The sequence below is a fragment of the Tursiops truncatus genome, chromosome 14, assembly GCF_011762595.2.
Source record: "Tursiops truncatus isolate mTurTru1 chromosome 14, mTurTru1.mat.Y, whole genome shotgun sequence".
Lineage (NCBI taxonomy): Eukaryota > Metazoa > Chordata > Mammalia > Artiodactyla > Delphinidae > Tursiops > Tursiops truncatus.
The window spans coordinates 12,796,856-12,816,381 of NC_047047.1; the positions used below are offsets into that span (position 1 = coordinate 12,796,856).

Here is a 19,526-nt window from a genome sequence, read left to right on the forward strand (position 1 = left end):
GCGGAGAATGTTTGTTCTTAGGAACTGCTAGGTGGGGACCTGGATTTGAACCCTGGTTCCTGAACTTAAGTCCCATCAACACTGTGGGACATCAGGCAAGGGACTTAATCCCTTCAGCCCTCAGTTTCCTCATACACGAAATGGGTGAGATTCCCTCGTACTTTACAACGGCCGGGAAGATTACTATTTCTATGTGACACACAGAAAAACCCTCATTCTCCCATATGTTAATTCAAGAAATATTTATCAAGGGCCAGGCTTCGTTGAGGGGCTGAGGTTAGAGCAGTGAATACAATGACAAACACTTGTATTTGACAAGCTTAATGTACTGACATACATTCTATGACACCAAAGTCTGTCCTCTTTCCCTGTACTACTGCCTGAGGACAGTCCTCTGAACCCCGTCACTTTCAAATAAATCAGCCCTCGAAGCACAAAGCCAGCCAGCAGCTATGAAGAGCATGCCACTCACCAGACACTGTTGAGTGCTTTTCACACATCAATTCATTGAACCTTTGCCACAATCGTACCCTTTTTTCTCCATTTTTCTGATGAGAAGACTGAGGCCCACGCACTCAATATTTGTAGCCACAAAGCTGGAAAGTGGTCCAACTGGAATTGGATCCCAGCAGTCTGGTCCCAGAGCCTGTGCTCCCTGACGCTACTCCATGTGGCACGTTTTCTAATGTACGTGCTACACACACATATGCACACCATTAGGTTTTCTCAGTCCAGGCCTGGAGCATCCCAGGGTTCAAGCCTCAATGTTGCCGTCCACTCGCTTTGTGACCAAGGACAGGTTACTCCCCTTCTCTGGGCCTCAGTTTGCTCAGATGTAAAACAAGGGGAGCGGACTAAGCATTTCTGAATTCCCTTCTGGTCTAGCAGGCAATCTAGGGTCTTTCCAAAAGCGGAGTCTAGCCCTCAGCTTCCATCTTCAGAGAGCCCAGACTCGCCCCAAGAAGCCACTTGCCTCTAAGTCCTTGGTGATGGGGTGGGAGGGTCCGTGTGTCACCAGGAGAATGGCGTAGGCTTTGCAGATCATGCCGTGCCCCACCTCAATGTTGCCAGCGTGCCAGTTGGTCAGCCCTGCCCGCATGATGGCCATGCCCAGCTGGGCATTGTTGGGGTGATACAGCTTCCTGCAGGGGCAGAGCAAGTAATGATGACACATATTCCCAACCTACCTTTTATCTGCACAACATTTGACAACTTATAAAGTGACCTCACTGATGAAGTCCATATACTCTCCCACCAGCGCTGTGAGGCGTCAACCATCAGGGGAGACTAGGGCACACAGAGATGCACTGAGATGCCAAACACCCCACGCGGCGAGGCTGCAAGAGCTGAGACTCCGACCTAGCTACTGAGCCAAGTCCTAATGGGGAAACGGGGTCAGGATTGTACTTGAAACTTGAGTACAAGGAGCTGGGAGCCTTCAGCCCTCCTTTGAAAGGGCTAGGAAGTTCAGGGGAAAAAAAATAATTCGAATGTCCTTCTTGGGACAGGGTTGTATCTTCACCTCCTTGGCACTCTCTTAACAGGACTTCCTTTCGCATGGTGTACAGGTTTCCCAGATTTTGTTTATGAGTAACATCCACTCAAAAAAATGCAACTTTCTTATGCCAACATATTCATTTGGCCAGAAATACAAATTCACATGCCCATGTGGACACATAAGGCAAGAGAGGACATTAGCAGAGGGAAGGCAAAGGACTTGCCTTTTACAATTGATAAGCAAGAATGGCTGACACCTCTTTTTTTTGCACCTTGCTGTGCAGCACGTGGGATCTTAGTTCCCAAACCAGGGATGGAACCCATGCCCCCTGCAGTGGAAGCGAGGAGTCTCAACCACTGGACCACCAAGGAAGTCCCTCTTTTTTTAAAAAAAAAATAAAATCTAAAGCTGACAAGATTGCCTCTGTTGATTGTTAGGGGGGAGAAACTTTTCTAAGCACTTAAAATCAAGCCAGATTTAGCCTTAAGGAAACCACAAGCAGAAGATGCCTCCCAAATGACAGACAAGCTGGAGGATTTGGGGAAGACCAGGGATGACAAATAGATTTCATCTCAGGTAGCAAATCTGATTATTTGGACATTATTGCTCAGAACTCCACGATACAAAGACTCAGTTATAAAGAGGACAGGTATCAATTACTGATGTCTGCTGTGGGCGCAGGAGGGGGAGGTAGCGACAGGCATGCCATCTCTTTGCCATTCCTGGAATAGACACGTTTCCAGGAGACTACCTGAGACCCAGGATCGTCACCTACATATAGCCATCCACCATCCTCCTGGCGTAGTGTGAGGCCTCCTCAAAGGCCTGCAGGTAGGAGAGGACCTCGGAGACGGTGCTCAACAGCCGCAGCGTGTAGATGTTGGTGTCGGCAAACACTGGCTCCTGCTTCTGCAGGCACTCCCGGCATAATTTCACAACCTAGGAGACACAGGCCCTGTCTGTTACCCCTGCACCAGAGCACATGCTGGACTCACATACGGGAGCATCACGATGGCATTGGACACTCACTCTTCGAAGCTTGAGGAAACTACCGGCAGAGAAGGGAAAGCACAAGTTTGTGATCTGAATAGCAAAATGGCCCTGTTTGGCTAAGATGTAGGGATGGCAAGGGTAACAGTGGGAGACACAGCTGACACGGCAGAATGAGGAGTTATCATAGAAGTCAGCAGGGAGTTATGAAAGCCATGTTCATACATATATATGTACTCCTTCTCACAACGACACAATGAGATAGGCACTACTAATATTCCCATTCTCCCAGACGAGGAAACTGAAGCACAGAGCGGCGAGTGCTTTGCCAAAGTTACACAGAAAGTGAGCAATGGAGCAAGTATTCAAATCAAGCAGTGGAGCTTTATCTTAACCATCATTCCCATGATTCTGCATCCTGGCTGTGCTCTGGAGTCATCTGGAGAGCTTTTTTAAATCCCGATGTCTGAGTCCTACCCCAGACCAATTGAAACTGAATACCCGGGGGAGGGACCCTGGCATCCTTCACATCTGCCCCTGGGTGGCCCTTATGCACAGTGAGGTTGGACAGTCATGCCCTGCTCCAAGTGTATGTGAGGGATTGGCAGAGAGAGAGGCCAGGCGACCCATCAGGAGGAGGCCACATGGGTCCTGGTGAGGAAGAAGACGGGCCCGACCACAAGCGGCTTTACAGTCAGGCTTTTCCAACTGACTCATGTGTAGACGTATCTTCAGTTACACCCTACACAGTCAGATGGTCTCTAGATTTTAGTGGTTCACAGTTCTCCCCTCCTTCCCTTGCCACTCTCACGGGAGAAATGTCACACAATTCTTTCCATTTCAAATGCGTGGAAACCAGTTTTCTCTGAGACTCTCCCAGAGGCCCATGAGGCAGCCAGGTAGGGGCGTGGCAAACTGTGAGCTGGCAAACAATCTATCCTGAAGACAATCCTTGTAAGCCCATGAGCAGCGTCCAGCCCTGCACCCGACCCTACCAAGCGTGAGCAGAGAAGAGGACAAACGAAGAAGACGACAGAGGAATGGAATCCGGAGCTCCAGCTCCTACCGTGAGCCTCTGCCATAGATTTTCTGGACTGTACAGCAACACTTTGTTCATGGGACTCTCTCCTCGCAACCTGACAGAACTCCCGGGAGGCAAGGAGCATGTCGTGTGTTGGTCACCCCAGTAAGGGCTCAAAAGTGGGCAAAGAATGAGTGAGGAAAGGAGGCGAATGAAGATCAGAGAAAAGCAGATAGAAACGAACAGAAATTAATCTCCCACCTTGCCATGCCCTCGTGCCATCCAAACCTAGCTACCAAATTGTCTAAAGAGCTTGGGGGAAAATATCCTGCTTCATGGTCCCTGTGTTCTGTTGCAGACTAGACGGATCACACCTTAGGGGTGAGACACGGGAATCTGTACTTCCAACAAGCTGCCTTTGTGAATTCAGTGCAGGCACGTGCTCTGCAGGTCAGTGTTGGCCGTGGGTCTCAACTCTAGGTGCCTGTTGAAATCACTCGGGAGCTTTACAAATCTTGATGTCTGGGTCCCACTCCTAGAGATGCTGGAGGAATTGTCCTGAGCATCAGGATTTTTTCAATGATTCTTGTGTACAGCCAGTTGAGAACGCCTGGTGTTTCTAGAGCCAGGGTTGAATGCACAGTTAGTAGATCTGGACACTGTAGCCAGGACGCGAGAAAGCAAGACACCCACTGCCATTTCCATTCCTCCATCCCCGATATCACAGACACCCCCGGCCCCAGGACGTTTGTCAGGCTGCCTGTGCTCTCCTCAAACCCAGTTTCAGTGAGTTGCCGATGCAGGGGACACGGGTTCGTGCCCCGGACCGGGAAGATCCCGCATGCCGTGGAGCGGCTGGGCCCGTGAGCCATGGCCGCTGAGCCTGCGCATCCGGAGCCTGTGCTCCGTAACGGGAGAGGCCACAACAGTGAGAGGCCCGCGTACCGCAAAAAAAGAAAAATGAATTCTTACCTCGTGGTACAAACCCTCGGAGCGAGCCTTGTCAATGTTTTCGAGCGTATCCTTGGAGAACTGTATCATCTCCTTCACCACCTCCTGAGAGGGCTGGAAAAGGGAGGGACATTCAGTTGGAGACCCCCTTGTGAGGCAACCCACTGCATCTTTGAACAGCTGCCACCTTTCACATTCACTGTAGTACAAGATGAATGCCTTCCTCACTGAATGCTTCAGTTCTGTAAATGCCACTCAAGGTCCCTAGAGCTCAGGACTTCCCTGGTGGTCCAGTGGTTGAGGGCAGAGGCCGGGGACTTGACCAAAAAATATCATACTCCAGTTTGCCATTGGAGCTCATTAAAGAGGGCCCTGTAGCTATGGGCTGTCAACCCTTCCAAGTGTCTCTGCATCCAGTCCCTATTTCCTTGTCTAGACCAAAAGGATATCCATGAGAGAACTCGTCAGCCGTGAAATCTAGACCTACCAGGCTCCCTATGTTAGCCTAAGCAGTCTAGTGATCTTTTAAAAAAAAAAAAATGAGGTTTTGATATTTGAGGTACCATAATTAAGAAGCCAGTTCCCATGAAGGCACGATAATTTTGAAGAAAAAGTGCCAAATTTCTCAAAGACCAAAGGAAAAGTTTGCTTGCTGTGTTTATCCCTATCAGAAGCTCTTTTCTGGGGGGACTTCCCTGGCGGTTCAGTGGTTAAGACTCCTCGTTTCCACTGCAGGGGGCACAGGTTCGATCCCTGGTCAGGGAACTAAGATCCCGCGTACCATGTGGCAAAAAAAACCCCCAAAAAACTCAACAGCAAAAAAAAAAAAAAAAAAAAAATACTAAAGAAAGAGAAGTTTTTTTCTGAAAAAAAGATTTTTTTTTTTTGCTTGGGCAAATCTAATATAACTTTTTTCCAAAATAAAAATACCTTTATTATTTATTCTGACTGTAAAATTAACATATGCAAACTGTAAAAAATTAAAACATTATGAAAAAGTACGGAGAAAACAGTAGAAATGCCCAGAACCCACACGAAGATGGACACAGCACGTTGAGGAGTATTTTCCAATGAGTATACAGAGGAAAAATATTTAAACTATGTAACAACTGGTACAGGAAAGGCACCGACCTATCAAAGGCACAGACACATCAACAAAGAGTATGTCTGTATGACTGTGTGTTCTGGCTGAATTGCAGTCCTGCATGTACACACATGCATGAGGGTGTATATGTCAATAGCATCAATCTTTTTCTAACTCGAATAATAACGTATTTCTGTCTATTGCCTGCTTTTTTTTCACTCAGTAGATTGTGGATATTTTTGCATATAAATATAAAAATACCTATATCGCCTTTTTAGTAACTAGAGTTTTCCACTGGACGAAACTAGAACAATTTAATCAGTTCTCTGGTCGTCCAATTTTTTCACCACAAAGAATCGGGATCAACAGCTGTGTTTATATCTGCTGCTCACATTATTTTGTGAGGTCACCGTCACTAAACTACCAAAAAGTTACAGGAGAATGGGCATCTGTTCCCTTAAAAATACAGCCCCCTAATACGTGCAGATCAAGGGTCTTCCCTCAGGCTCCCAGCTGTCTTGAGCCAGTTCCACAGTGTCCATCTTGCAATAGGAGAACCCGAACCCAGGACAGCTTGCCTCAGGGTCGAGATCACTTAAGGAAGTGGGATTATATTTATGCTTCTCCCCACTTCACCTACTTTGGCTTCTGCAGAGTTCTTGATCATCCCTAAAATTCTGACTACCTTCATTTCCGTATCCTTCTGTTATCTGGGCCTCCCTGCAATTCTTCTGTATTTGTTTCTGTACTTGTCTCACAGCCTGACTCCAGCATCTGATGCATCCATCAATGCTCTGAGTTCTTCTGGCAGGTCTCACTCCTGACTTAACTTTCACCTTGACCTTTGATTTGGCTGAGATGCCTGGCTTCTGGCTGCCTTCCTGCCTGACGACCCGAATGTTGGCTTCCCGCCCGAGCGCTACTCAGCATTCTGCTAGTTAGCAGACCATGCCTTGGTCCCAAGACCAGTCATTTCAGCGTGCGTCTGCTTTCCTTAGCCCGTTGGAATCAAGCACATTAGTGAGAGGAGTCCATATCTTGCCTGGTTGTGTAGAGTTCTGTGACTGGTGGTTCGGAGGTGTGTCACCCATCCATCAAACGTACATCTTTAGTTTCACCTATAGTTTGTTGCCCAAGTGTTGGCTCATAAAATCACACTAGTCTCCAACCCACTGTACGTTCCATTGTCTTTAAAACTCAAAATACTTAGTGAATCTTCTGGGGTAATCAATATCTTGCAGGGTAAATTCAGGGAATACCAAGCTGTTAGGTGTTAATGAAAGCCTTGCTCAGTTTGATGTTGTAAGGAAGAGTGTTACTTTAAGCTCTGGAAGGGAATTAAATTTTTTCAAGGAGGCAACTGCCAATGTTCTCAAAACAACCTGGCTGAAAGGTTGTTAACTGACACATGCAACATGGGATAAAGCTATTCGGAGAAGGGAAATGGGCGGTTCCACTTGGCTCCCTTTTCGGAGTAAAGGCAGGAAAACCTGATCTGCAGATAGGATGTAAGGAAGCCCACAGAGAGAGGCTCCCCTCTCGAGGAGCACACCACAACTAATAGAAAACAGGGAGGAAGAGAAAGGAACCGGAGGAGAGGGGTAGAAGCCAGAGGAGGAATCAAAAGAGGAGGGGAAGGAAAGAGGGACATTAGCTCCCCAACCTTGAGAAACTGGAACATTCCTATTGTAAAAACCATAGCTGAAGGCTGGAGAGAGAGAGAGAGAGAGAGAGAGAGAGAGAGAGAGAGAACCAAACAGCCTAAACAAGGAGGGTCCAAAGCTACAATCGGGGGAAATTGGTGTTATGTTCTCATTTTTAAAAAATTTGGTTTTTATTTTTATGCAGGTCTATATGTGTATGTTTTTATTATATTTATTTAGTTATTTATAATATATACATAGGAGTCAGAAACAATTTTGATGCCAATTTAAGGTTTGAAGATGAGTCACAAAGGCTGGTGTATAGAAAGGAGCTTGTCAGGCTGGGATAAAGCATTATTTAAATGAAGAAAGAAGAGCAACTGTGATGACATCGTAGATAGAAAAGCTTGAAGAAACTGTTAATAAGTTAGTCCAATGCTCCACTTTACAGATGAGGAAACTGAGACCCACAAGGAAGAGACGTGCCCAAGCTCAGACATTCAGGGTCACAGCCAGAACTAGAACACAGGCCTCCTAATTCTCCAGTATTCTTTCCACTGCAATATAATGGCTTTTTATTATGCCTTCAGATGCACTTGCCTTTAAAAAGTTATACTCAATTTTTTTTTCTGCTTACTTGTTTTGGTTGAGTCATTTTAATTTTGAGTTATTTCTTTATTTTAACAGAGAAACCCAATGTGATATAAAAATAATAGACAGTTTTCGCTTTGAATCAAGGTCGGTTCAAGCAGAAATCATCGATGTTTTTATATCAAGAGAGATGTCAGCTCTGCTAATTCAGACTGAAAGACGTGGGCATACAGTCACCAGCTGGTGAGCGTATCTAAAGTGAAGGGACAGGAGCTAACAGCCACACATCACCTATTTAACTATTGGAGTTGCCAGGTAAATATTGAAAAATTTAGAGAAATGACTACACAGTTGTTTCACTTAATTTCTGAAGGGAGAAAAGAGGGTCTGGCCTCTTTGAAAAATTAGGTAGTGGTGGAAGCAAGTTATGAAAAAAATACTCAGGGCCAGGCACCAGGAGGGAAGGCTGGCTGGCTTGCTGATAAGACACATATTATCCTGCAGGTTCTGGAAGGTCAGGGTGAGGGTGGACACAGTAGCTTATTCTTTTCTGTAGCTCCTGTGGTACTGTGTTCAGTGCCCCACACATAAGTGTCAGTACACATTTCCTGGAAAACAGAACCTTTGATTCTGTGAAAATGGGGTTGTTCCTATAAGGAACACATTCCTGCTTTGTATCCTGCCTGGGAGGGATGACTCTCAACTTCTCCACACTAGGCATCGTTGATCCACTGGTTACAGATTCCTCCTCCTACTTCTGTCTGTTTGGAGACTGACTCTGCTTGCACACCCCGGTGGGGTGAGTGAATCTGTGTCAGGGCATGTGTCCCTTTTAATTGAAATAATTTAATAAATTTAATTTTCAGAAATGGTAGCATACACAGTGTTATGGGTTGAATTTCATCCCCCCCAAATTAAATTCCTATGTTGCAGTCTTAACCCCCAGTACCTCAGAATCTGACCTGATTTAGAAATGGGGTCATTGCAGATGTAATTTGTTAAGATGAGGTCATACTCAAGTAGGATGGGCCCTTAATCCAACAGCACTGGTGTTCTTAAAAAAACAATGTCAGGTGAAGAGAAAGAGACACATGAGGAGAAGACCATGTGAAAAGGCTCAGGGTCAGCTACAAGCCAAAGAAAGAGGCCTAGAACAGACCCTTCTTTCACAGCCCTCAAAAGGAACCAGCCCTGCCAAGACCTTGATTTCAGATTTTAGCCTCCAGACCTGAGAAACAATACATTTCTATTGTAAGCCACCCAGTTTGGGGTACTGTGTTATGGCAGCCCTAGGAAACGAATTCATACGTCAATGTCCAGCCCCTTAACTCTTTTCCCTTAAGAAATAGAGCTCAACTATTTACAATTACCAAGACATGGAAACAACCTAAATGTCCATCGACAGATGAATGGATAAAGAAGATGTGGTACAATGGAATATTACTCGGCCATAAAAAAGAATGAAATAATGCGATTTGCAGCTACATGGATGGACCTAGAGATTATCACACTAAGCAAAGTAAGTCAGAAAGAGAAAAACAAATACCATATGATACCACTTATATGTGGAATCTAAAATGTGACACAAATGAACTTATCTATGAAACAGAAACAGACTCACAGACATAGAGACTTGTGGTTGCCAAGGGGGAGGGGGATGGGGGAGGGAAGTATTGGGAGTTTGAGACTAGCAGATGCAAATTATTACATGTAGAATGATAAACAACAAGGTCCTACTGTATAGAACAGGGAACTATATTCAAAATCCTGTAATAAATCATCATGGAAAAGAATATGAAGAAGAATATATATATGTATGTATAACTGAGTCACTTTGCTGTACACCAGCAACTAACACAACACTGTAAATCAGCTATACTTCAATTTTTAAAAATAATAAATAAAAAAAAAGAAAGAGAGCTCATTCCATGTCTGTACACAAAGATCTAACTCATTAGTTTATTTTCTTAACTTAAATATTTCCCTATTGGTGGTTATTTAGCTTTTTTCCAATATTTTGCTGTTCCCAACAATGCCATAATGTACTATCTCTTTACACATATACCCCTGTGCACATACGCAAGTATATCTGCAGGGTAAATTCTTAGAACTGCTTGGCCAAAGGGTAAAAAATATTATATATTGAGAGTAAAAATAAGTTAATGGCAAAAGAAGCCTCGAATAGCCAGAAAATGAAAGAGAGGTGCATCAAGTGGGGGAACAGAGCTATCTGGACAGTAGCACTGACACCACTGGGTAATGAAGTCATTGAGAGAGGCCCCACCATCTGAACCTAGAAGTCAGTTTTGCTTGTAGCCTTTGCTCTAACCAGAGACAAGTTCCTGCCCACACTTAGGATGCATACGTTAATTCAGAAGTATATTTGTATCTTAAATGCTCTGGTGAACTGTGAATTATATAGAAGTGCTGGGTTAGCCTCCCCGAGGAGAATGGCTCCCGGTTAAAAACCTACGTGTGATTTTTCAGACCTGACCGTAGGCAATTCCAAAGGCTCTCCCTGGCAGGCCTCACGGGTGGGGGGAAAGCTGCCCTCCCCACAGGGGATTTGGTGCAGGGCCAGAGCACCGCAGTCTGTGAAGGGAGATGCAGCCGAGGACTCAGGTCCCCCGGCAGGTCATGCTCTTCGCATATTTGCATTCCTGGACCAGGTGCCTTCGTTCCTAAGTCTCTCGCTCTCTTTTATTTTTTTTTTAATTGAAGTATAGTTGATTATCTGAGGTCTTGAGGTCTTCTTCAGGAGCCTCTACGAAGGCCTGCTTATTGTGAAGGGGGCGCTGGGGGACATCTCCCTTGGTAAGACTTCCAGTGCTGAGTGGTCTCACCATCAATTAGGCAACAGTTACTCAGGAATTAAGCATATTAAGCAATCCAAACATTGCCCCATCTCCCCATTGCCCATTTCCATGGGACTAGGAATATCTTTGTGATAACCCGACAACAAATCTCTTTGCCCATCTGGTCTCTCTATATGGAATTCTCAGCATCACTTAACCTGCAAAGGGGCAAGAAGAGGAACTTAAATTTACTGAGTGTCTACTCTCTATGCGTCTCCTTTAGCGTCTACTCTCTATGCCTCTCCTTCAGTGTCTACTCTCTATGCCTCTCCTTCAGCGTCTACTCTCTATGCCACTCCTTCAGTGTCTACTCTCTATGCCTCTCCTTCAGTGTCTACTCTCTATGCCTCTCCTTTTACATATATCATCTTGCTTAATCCTCATAACAACCCCTGTAGCAGGTGCCATCATTCCTATCTTACAAATGAGAAAACAGAGTAACTTCCCCAAAGTCAGACACCTGGCAAGCAGTGGTACCAGGACGCTAGCTGGGACCCATCTGCGTGCTCTGTCCACCACCCGCTCTGTCCACCAGGGCAGAGGCGCCTTGGTTAGCTGTGGAATCTGCCCTCGCCTGGCTCCTGGGGAAGATGCCCAGAAGCACCCCAGTGGTGGGGCTGCCTGTACCTTCGGGTCGTCTTTCACACCCAGGAAGAGGTCGTCCTTCAGCCCTTTCTGGCAGTGCTCACACGTACAGTCAAAGTAGTACTGCTTCTTCAGCTGCTTCTTGCGTTCTTCGCTGACGTTAAGGAAGTCGATATAGGACACGGTCAGCTCCTCTCCTTCTGAGATCTTGCCCAGGGCCCGGAGTTCAATTCTGGAGCAGGGTAAAGGAGAAGAGTCCATCAGATCCGGGGTGGGATGTACGCTCTTCAAGGTTTCAAGAAGTTGAGTCTCAAAGACAACGACCTCCACTAACACTGAGAAAACTCCATTCCCCCCCAAAGGGGGAGATGTGGTGTAAAGGACAGTTTTCTGGAGAGTTCTACTCTACTCATTGTAACAATCAAATCTGCTCCATTCAGCTAATTGCTCTGGAATCAGCTCAAATAGACTCCCAGTAGAGGTCTGGGCTCCATCATAAAAGCATACAAAGGTTCCAAGCCTGCAGGTCTCCCAGTGCATTTAGCTACTGATTGTCTGTAACAAAGGAATGGAGAAATAATAAGGCAAAAACTCCAAACAAGAGAAGCCTTGATAGTCATTTCTGGTTAGTTTGGAAACTAACCAGAAACACGCACATTCAGTTACCCAGAAGCTTGGCCCATTCTGTGTCTAATTATAAGCCCCCTCTTACCTTAACCTTTGGTCCAATGGCTCAGACCTAATTTATGTGAGGAGACTTATGCCTGGAGATCTCTGAGGCAAATAAAGGCTAGCTCTTTATTAGCCCACTGCATTGTTCACTTTTGTGTTTACTGGGGGACATGGCTTTGGGGTTGAAGGTGGTTAGCGAGAGCAGATGACATTGTAACCCCCTTCCAGCCTAGACCTGACCCTCCAATTACTTACAGCACTACACACCTCACCATGTGATAGATACAGAATGTACTGAAGACAAAATCCCACTGCACAACTGACACCCAGCTAAGCCAAACTAGCTGAGACCAGCCTGTGGGCCTCTCAGCCATGCATCTTCCACCCAGGAGTCCAGAAACTACAGAAAGAGTGGTGAGCCCGGCAAGCTGGATCCTAAGCTATGCCCCTGTATCCCCCCAACATCAGGGGGCCTCCCTGCCCAGAGGGAACCCATCACCCAGAGAGTGAGGGGCAGGATGCAGAGGGCTGGGAAAGCATCTACAGAGAAGTCCATGGTCATTTCCTTTACCTCCCAGGGAGGCTGATTCAGATGCCACGTGAAAGGCAGGAGAAGATTCCAGCACCAGAGAAAGGTCCCAGTCAGAGGGAGCCCCTTCCACGTGCTCGGAGGTGACAGCCAAGCGAGGAACAGCAGTGACTTGCATGTCCAGGCCCCTGAGGTGACCACTTAAGGTTAAAGAACCTTCTCTCAAAATGGGGTACACTGCCTTGCCCAATATATGTGATAATACAGGATAAGTAAGCAATTCTGCTCCCACTAGCCCTTTCACAGAGGCAGCTCACTATATTGACATGTCCTCGTTCAACAGTGAATCAGTGACCAGTTGAGTTGGCCAGTAGCTTTGCTTCGCACCAAGGTTAATCCAATTCCCACAAGGTCTCAGAGTATCTCAAATTATTTCAATGATATGAGAGAGTTTTCAAAACCAAATTAATGTCAAGTCACTTAGGTATAAGAAATGCACACTTATATGCCCCACTTTACCTAACTTGGCACTGGGAATCAGGGGAGGAATAGTGACCACTATTCTGTTTTGGATCCCAGACCTCTTCCATCTCTAATGCTCTGCAGTTCTACAGTTCAGCTAATTGAGCCACAAGTAGGCAACTTAAGTATTTCTTGTAGAGGTCAGGAGCAGAGTCCAGGGCCACAGAGACTTAGAATTAGGAAGGTCCCTAGACACGCTCTCACCTTGACCTTTGCCCTACAAATGTAGAACCAAACACCCAGGAGATGATGTGAATCGTCCGAAGTCCCTCGCAACGCACATCAACACAGACTCAGGTGCACCGACCACTCCTACCCCTGCCCTCCCAAGGCCCAAACTTCCACACAGCATTTTGTTGTTAATCCGAAGATCATTTCAAGTACTTTCAAGCCCACCTTGAGAAAAAGGCCCACTGGGGCTGTGGAGTTGTCATTAAGAAAAGTCCCAAGTAAAATCTAACCTAAACCACTAATTCATAGTTGACCAGAAGCAATAAAGAGAATACTATGAATAAATATTTATCAAAAACATCACAGTTATGGGTACCATTTTCAGAACCAGTCTGAGTGAGAAGTTGGAGGTTATAAACAAACACAGAGTCCTTGGGCTTCCCTGGTGGTGCAGTGATTGAGAGTCTGCCTGCCGATGCAGGGGACACGGGTTCGTGTCCCGATCCGGGAAGATCCCACATGCCGCGGAGCAGCTGGGCCCATGAGCCATGGCCGCTGAGCCTGCGCGTCTGGAGCCTGTGCTCCGCAACGGGAGAGGCCACCACAGTGAGAGGCCCGCGTACCGCAAAAAAAAAAACAAAAAAACACAGAGTCCTTTAGTAGGTCAGTAATATCAACAGTGCTCATTTCACGATAAGCAGGGTTTAAAGGGAGAGTGTGGGTTTTTGCTAAGATGATGTGGACTGGAAAGGACCTTCACGCTTTGAGGTTGGAGGAGAGAGAGAAATGAGGAGTAAGAGAGGGAAGCATAGGCACAGCAGGTAGTGGGTGGGTGAGGAACAAAATGATTAATATAAATGCATTAAACACGTAGCATCCAGCAAAGACAAGATTCTGGGGAGCAGAAGGACATTATGGACAGACAGCCAAGGGGTCTCGTGAAGGGGCAGCCCCAGCAAACCAGGCAAGTGAGGGAGATGGGTCAGAGCAGCAGGGATGTTTCCAAAGACTGACCCACCTCATCTGGGTGTGAAACATGGATTTCACTGCCTCATGACTGAAAAACAAAACAGACACCCAAATGGAAATCATTACCATTGGCTTATCCCGTATGGCTAGCAAGGGCGCACAACACTCCAGGTTATGCCATCAAAGCTTTGGTCATCACAACCATCTCTATCCCAGCCGCTCCTAGCTGGGCTCCCTTGACAAGAGGCAGCCTGCTATAGTGGAAAGTGCACTGGATTTGGAATGAGAAGTTCTGGGTTCAAAGGGATTCGGCCCTGGACAAGTTGCTTCACTTCCCTGGGCCTCGGTATTCTCATCTGTAACCTGGTCATGAGACCGTCATGAGACAACGCATCGAAAAGTAGAGTGCTACAGTATTTTTCAATGGCAGGGCACAAAAAGTATGGGAACCATTCATGAAAGATGCTCCAGGTTGCCCAGTCCTGTTTGAGCGCCAAATCGTGGGCAAATTGGGCTTGGAGTACCCCTTCAGAGCCTTGGGGTTTTCTGAGTGGTACACCAATAAGGGCTTCAACTTAGAGTCCCCAGCTGTGTGGCCACCAAGAAACAGCATCAAGCGATCTTTGGATTCAAACCCTGGCTCAAAATAAACCGTCCTTCAGGCATTCTTTTCCAAAAGAATAAAATAAAAGTAGAGTGCTAAGAAAACACGTGGGAGGCTATTATTGTCCCACTAACAAGCATCTTGGACAAATAAGGGTGGCCTCTTTGAATGTCTATTTCGGGAACAGTTTGAACTGTGTCTGGAGATCCATCACACAGGAAGTATGCAGAAATTACTGGGGTTAGAATTGGGCTCCTAGCTCCGCGTCCAGTGTTCTTTCCACTATGGCAGGCAGCTAGACAGTGACTGCAGTCGCCTCTTGCACAACATCCAAGAAGCTCGGGTACAATGTGGCTGCTCGAAATTAGTGGACGCGTGGAAGCCAGAGCGGGCACTGGTGATGATCTGAAGAAAGGGCCCCCGGGTTCTTGTGGCTGCTGCATGTGGTGACAAGAAGAGCTCTGGGTCACCACCACTTAGGGGAGTGGTGTCCAGAAAGACCAGCCCCACATGTGAATCTGATCTTCTCTGCCAACCAGGGTAACTCCAGACACCAGCTCCTCTGGGGAGGATTCCATGAGGTCCAGGCCAGTGACCCCAAGAGGCTTACAAAGGGAAATACAAATGCTGGGGAAAGATAATCATCTGGGTGCAAAATGAACTGTCCTGTCTTGAGTGACTTTCTCAAGTGCTACTGTCATGCATGCCCTTGCTTCCAGAAATAGGAAGGAAAAGGGAAATCAGAGCCCTCGCTCTATTGGAACTTAAGCTTGAGTCTTGGCTGAGAACCAGAAACCATTATCTTTGGGGGGAAGCCTGCTCATTGTTGATGGCTTAGAGTCAACCGGCACCTGTCATAAGAGCTCATCTCTAAGAGCAAAAGAAATATTGTTTAGGCCTCATTCCCCCAAAGCCCCCCAGCCTAAGCCATGGACAACGAGGGGCTCATCCTGTTTGCTGACTCTTCTCCATTTGCGCCCCACCCCAAATTCCATTCTCTGCCCTCCTGTCCCGACCTGTGCCTTCCAGGGGGGCAGGGCTGACCTCTGAGGGCTTCATCACCCAGGTTCCTTGGCCCTCTGGCTTCTGGTTGGGGTTTGGCCCATGGGAGGAGATCAGAAGATGGGAGGAGAAAGAGGTTGGGGTATTTAGTCTCTTGGCTCTCCCTCTGCCACACCACAGTTCTAGCAGTGGCTGGTTTCTCTACAGGTACAGCCAAGCTGTTGGAGTGGCGGGGGTGGGCAGGGAGAAAGGGCCCCGTCCCATGGCTACAGCTCTCACCAGCTGCAAGAACCGTACTTCCTCCATTGCCCCTCCAGGTCAAAAGGTGGTAATGGTTTCATTCTGTCACTAGACCCTGGACATTTCACCATTCTTTGTCAATTTCTTCGACTCTACCCACACTTCCGTCAATTGTGCTCTCACTAACTTCTCTTAGGGTAACCCCTGCGTGTGCCTTCTGATTTCTGCTGGGAACTTGACTGTTCCTGCCAAGCGCCTTCTCAGTTGATGAGGTTCTGCAATGACCTCTAGATAGAAAAATCTCAGGCTTCAAGTTCTAAATTATGTAGCAGTTAGAGGTTTATCTAACATATCTAGGCAACCTCAAGAAACATACAGAGACTCCAAAATTCCTCATGTGGAATTCTTTGCCATCTTCCTCATTATGTTTCTCCCATTCACAATTATTCTAGAATAAAATTTCTATTTTCTGTCCATTTGGAATCCATGCTAGCTCAGGTTCAACAGGTTACTTTTGGTTTAAATCAAGGGTAGAGACAATACCGTAAGGTCTCCCCATCCCCAACATACCAACCCAAGTTGAAGACATACTCACTTGCCGTTGTTAAATATGACCGTGCAGTTGGGCCAACAGTCATGGTTCACCAGGCCCAGGTTGGGGAAGATGCCCACACCCACTGCCTGCAGGCCTCTCTGGTCACTGAGCGTGAAACCATTGCAGTTAATCTACCCAGGGGAAAAGAGGAGAGTCAGCTAACATAGACTTGGCGCAGAACACCCTCCAGCTGTTGAAAGTTTTTTAAAAAATAGAAAACCTGGTCTCATCCTGGAAATGCTTAGAGAGTCTGGAAACGAGACAGTCAGTCTCCTGTTCTCTGTGTGACTCCAAATGACCCTCAAGATTAGCACCGTGGGAGAGTCTCCTATTTGCTAAAATGCACCACCACCTTGAAAGTTTTGGGTAGCTGTATTCTAAAAAGGCCCAAAATGGGAATTCCCTGGTGGTTCAGTGGTTAGGACTCAGTGCTCTCACTGCTGGGGCCCCAGGTTCAATCCCTGGTCGGGCAATTAAGGTCCCACAAGCCGTGTGGCACAGTCAAAAAATAAAATAAAGTAAAAAAATAAAAAGGCCCAAGATGGAAATGTTGGTTCTGAGAAGTTTCTCCTTTTTCCTGTATCTGGGTCTCACGAGTCTTCCCCAGCGTCTATCTTGGTTTGTGTGTGTGTGTCTCCTCTGCTACCTCTGACTACTCTCAGCTCCTATAACTATTCATAAAATAAAATTAACATCTGTTTTTGATGATTTTGTGTCTGGTGGATACCTTGTACTCCCTGTCCACAATTTTAAAATCTGATGAGTGCAACATTTATCTCTGAATGCCAGGCATATCAAATTGGTTACTGCTTATACGGCACCTGATTTCTTTCTTTTTCCTTAAAAAAAGTTATTTTTTTATAGAAATAGATTCCAAATGTCTGCTCTCAGGGTATAAAAAAATGTATAAGAATAAATATTACTTAGGATACATTAATATCTGCACACAAGTTTCTGCCAAATGTAAAAATCATATATATAAATACATGCTATCCATAATATTTATAACACAATATACATTTATAGATATATACTGATCTGTATAGCACATAGCTATTTGTTATTGATACTAGAGGACAGTCACTTTCTCCATCAATCTCATTGGTCATTCAGCAAGTACATGAAGTTAAGCCCGTCAGTACCACTAATAAGCTGTGTTACCTTGGGCAAATTTCTTTCTTCTCTGAGCTCTTATTTTCCCATCTGTAGGTTAAATAAGTTAGACTAGATGATCTTTATGGGTCCTTTCCACTGTACACCTTGGTGATTACAGCATCCTTGGCTGTAGTCCCCAGACCACCTTAGAGATACTCAAGATAGTCTATGACACCCATTCACACCAAGGCTGTGGAGCACAGAAACTCCACATGTGAGAGTAGGAACTCTGGCATCAGACAGACTGCTTCTAGACCTTCCTTGGACACCAGCTCACTGTGTGACCTTTGGCAGTCCTGTAACCTCTCTGGCCCTAGGCTTTCTGTTCTATAAAATAGGAATGTTAAAACCACGGACTTCATCTTGTTTTGCACAAAATAATATCTGGAAGGCTATGATGGTTATCTTTCTGTCAACTTGGCTGGGCTGTGGTGACCAGATATTTGGTTAAACATTATTCTGTATGTTTCTGTGAAGGTGTTTTTTGGATGAGATAAACATTTGAATTGGTAGACTTTGAGTAAAGCAGATTACCCTGCACAACGGAGATGGGCCTCATACAATCAGTTGAAGGCCTTCACAGAACAGAGACTGACTGCCCCTGAGGAAGAAGGAGTCCTGCCAGTGGACTGCCTTTGAACTTGAACCGCAATTCTTCTTTGGGTCTTCAGCCTGATGGCCTACCAGCAGCTCCCACCATCACAAGAGCCAGTTCATTAAAATAAATCTCCTTCCCTCTCTCTCTCTCTCTCTCTCCATATATAATATATATATGCTATCCGTAATATAAAGCATAGAGTATAATATACCATATATATATATGCACATACATGGACACACACAGTACATCCTTGTGGTTCTGTTTCTCTGGAGAACTCTCACTATTACAGAAGCACTGGCACATGGTGAGAGATGCTGCGTGTGATCATGCTACTGTTATCACAATAACCCCTTCCTCAGCCCACTCATCAGCACCCCACAAGGGGCCGGGCCTGCCGGATGGGAGACATGCCCCCATAGCCCACGGCCTGAGACTGCTGACCCCCTGGGCTCCCACCCCATCCTCCCGGACCCTCATGGCTTCAAGAGGCCTGGATAGGTTGCTCAAGGCAGTGCCCTCCAGAAAGCCCCTACTCTCCTCTCCCTGGTTGCCCACGATCAGCACATCAGATGTGGGAAAAGGAAGAGCCTTACTTCCAAAGTGACTGGTGGGCAAGAAGGGATAGTGACTGGGTCTTCGTTTTCAATGCGGAGAAGAGAAAATATAGGAAGTGCAGAGGAACGAGAAGGTAAATCACCATCAAAATCTACCGCTCAGAGCTAATGAGTAGTTTACGCTTGGGGTGCTGACTTCAGCCACGCAGGCATGACCTCAGAGTAAACGAAGACCGGAAAGAGAACTGGGTGAAACTCCGTCATGTGAGGTCTCTTTCCCCCGTCCAGCACTTCTCTTGGCCCCCCCTTCCACACGGACCTGGCAGCATCTGGAAGGTCCTTCGTCGGACAATCCCGGGCGCCAGCCCAGCCCCAAGGCCACTTTGGGAGAAATCTTACCACGCCGAAGATCCGCGAGATGTACTGCATGCTGAACTGCTGGCTCTGGGGCGGCCAGTACTGCAGGAAAGTGTCCACGTCCCCCCGCAGCTCTTTCAGCGCCTCCTCCTCGAAGTGTTCCACGTGGCTCTGCAGGTCGTCCACGGGGACCAGGCAGCCCTCCGTGAGCCCGCCGCCCTCTCTCTCCACCCGCCACATGACGCGCGCCGCCAGCCTGCGCAGAGGGGTGGGGTTAGAGAGGCCTCGCTGCGCTCATTCATTCGACAAACGCTTGCTGAGAGTCTAGTACACGCCC

At 46.6% G+C, this 19,526-nt stretch overlaps 1 protein-coding gene across 1 annotated transcript in view; it reads right to left on the reverse strand.

Annotated features, from left to right (window-relative positions):
- SMYD1 (SET and MYND domain containing 1) overlaps positions 1 to 19,526 on the reverse strand; it is a 45,889-nt gene that overhangs the window by 7,741 nt on the left and 18,622 nt on the right. Inside the window, exons 3-8 of the mRNA XM_033838412.2 lie at positions 19,232 to 19,445; positions 16,523 to 16,653; positions 11,261 to 11,450; positions 4,482 to 4,574; positions 2,274 to 2,437; positions 974 to 1,142 (exon numbers count right to left, since the gene is read on the reverse strand). Coding sequence (XP_033694303.1) covers positions 974 to 1,142; positions 2,274 to 2,437; positions 4,482 to 4,574; positions 11,261 to 11,450; positions 16,523 to 16,653; positions 19,232 to 19,445 — 961 coding nt within the window. The remainder of the gene's footprint in view (positions 1 to 973; positions 1,143 to 2,273; positions 2,438 to 4,481; positions 4,575 to 11,260; positions 11,451 to 16,522; positions 16,654 to 19,231; positions 19,446 to 19,526) is intronic.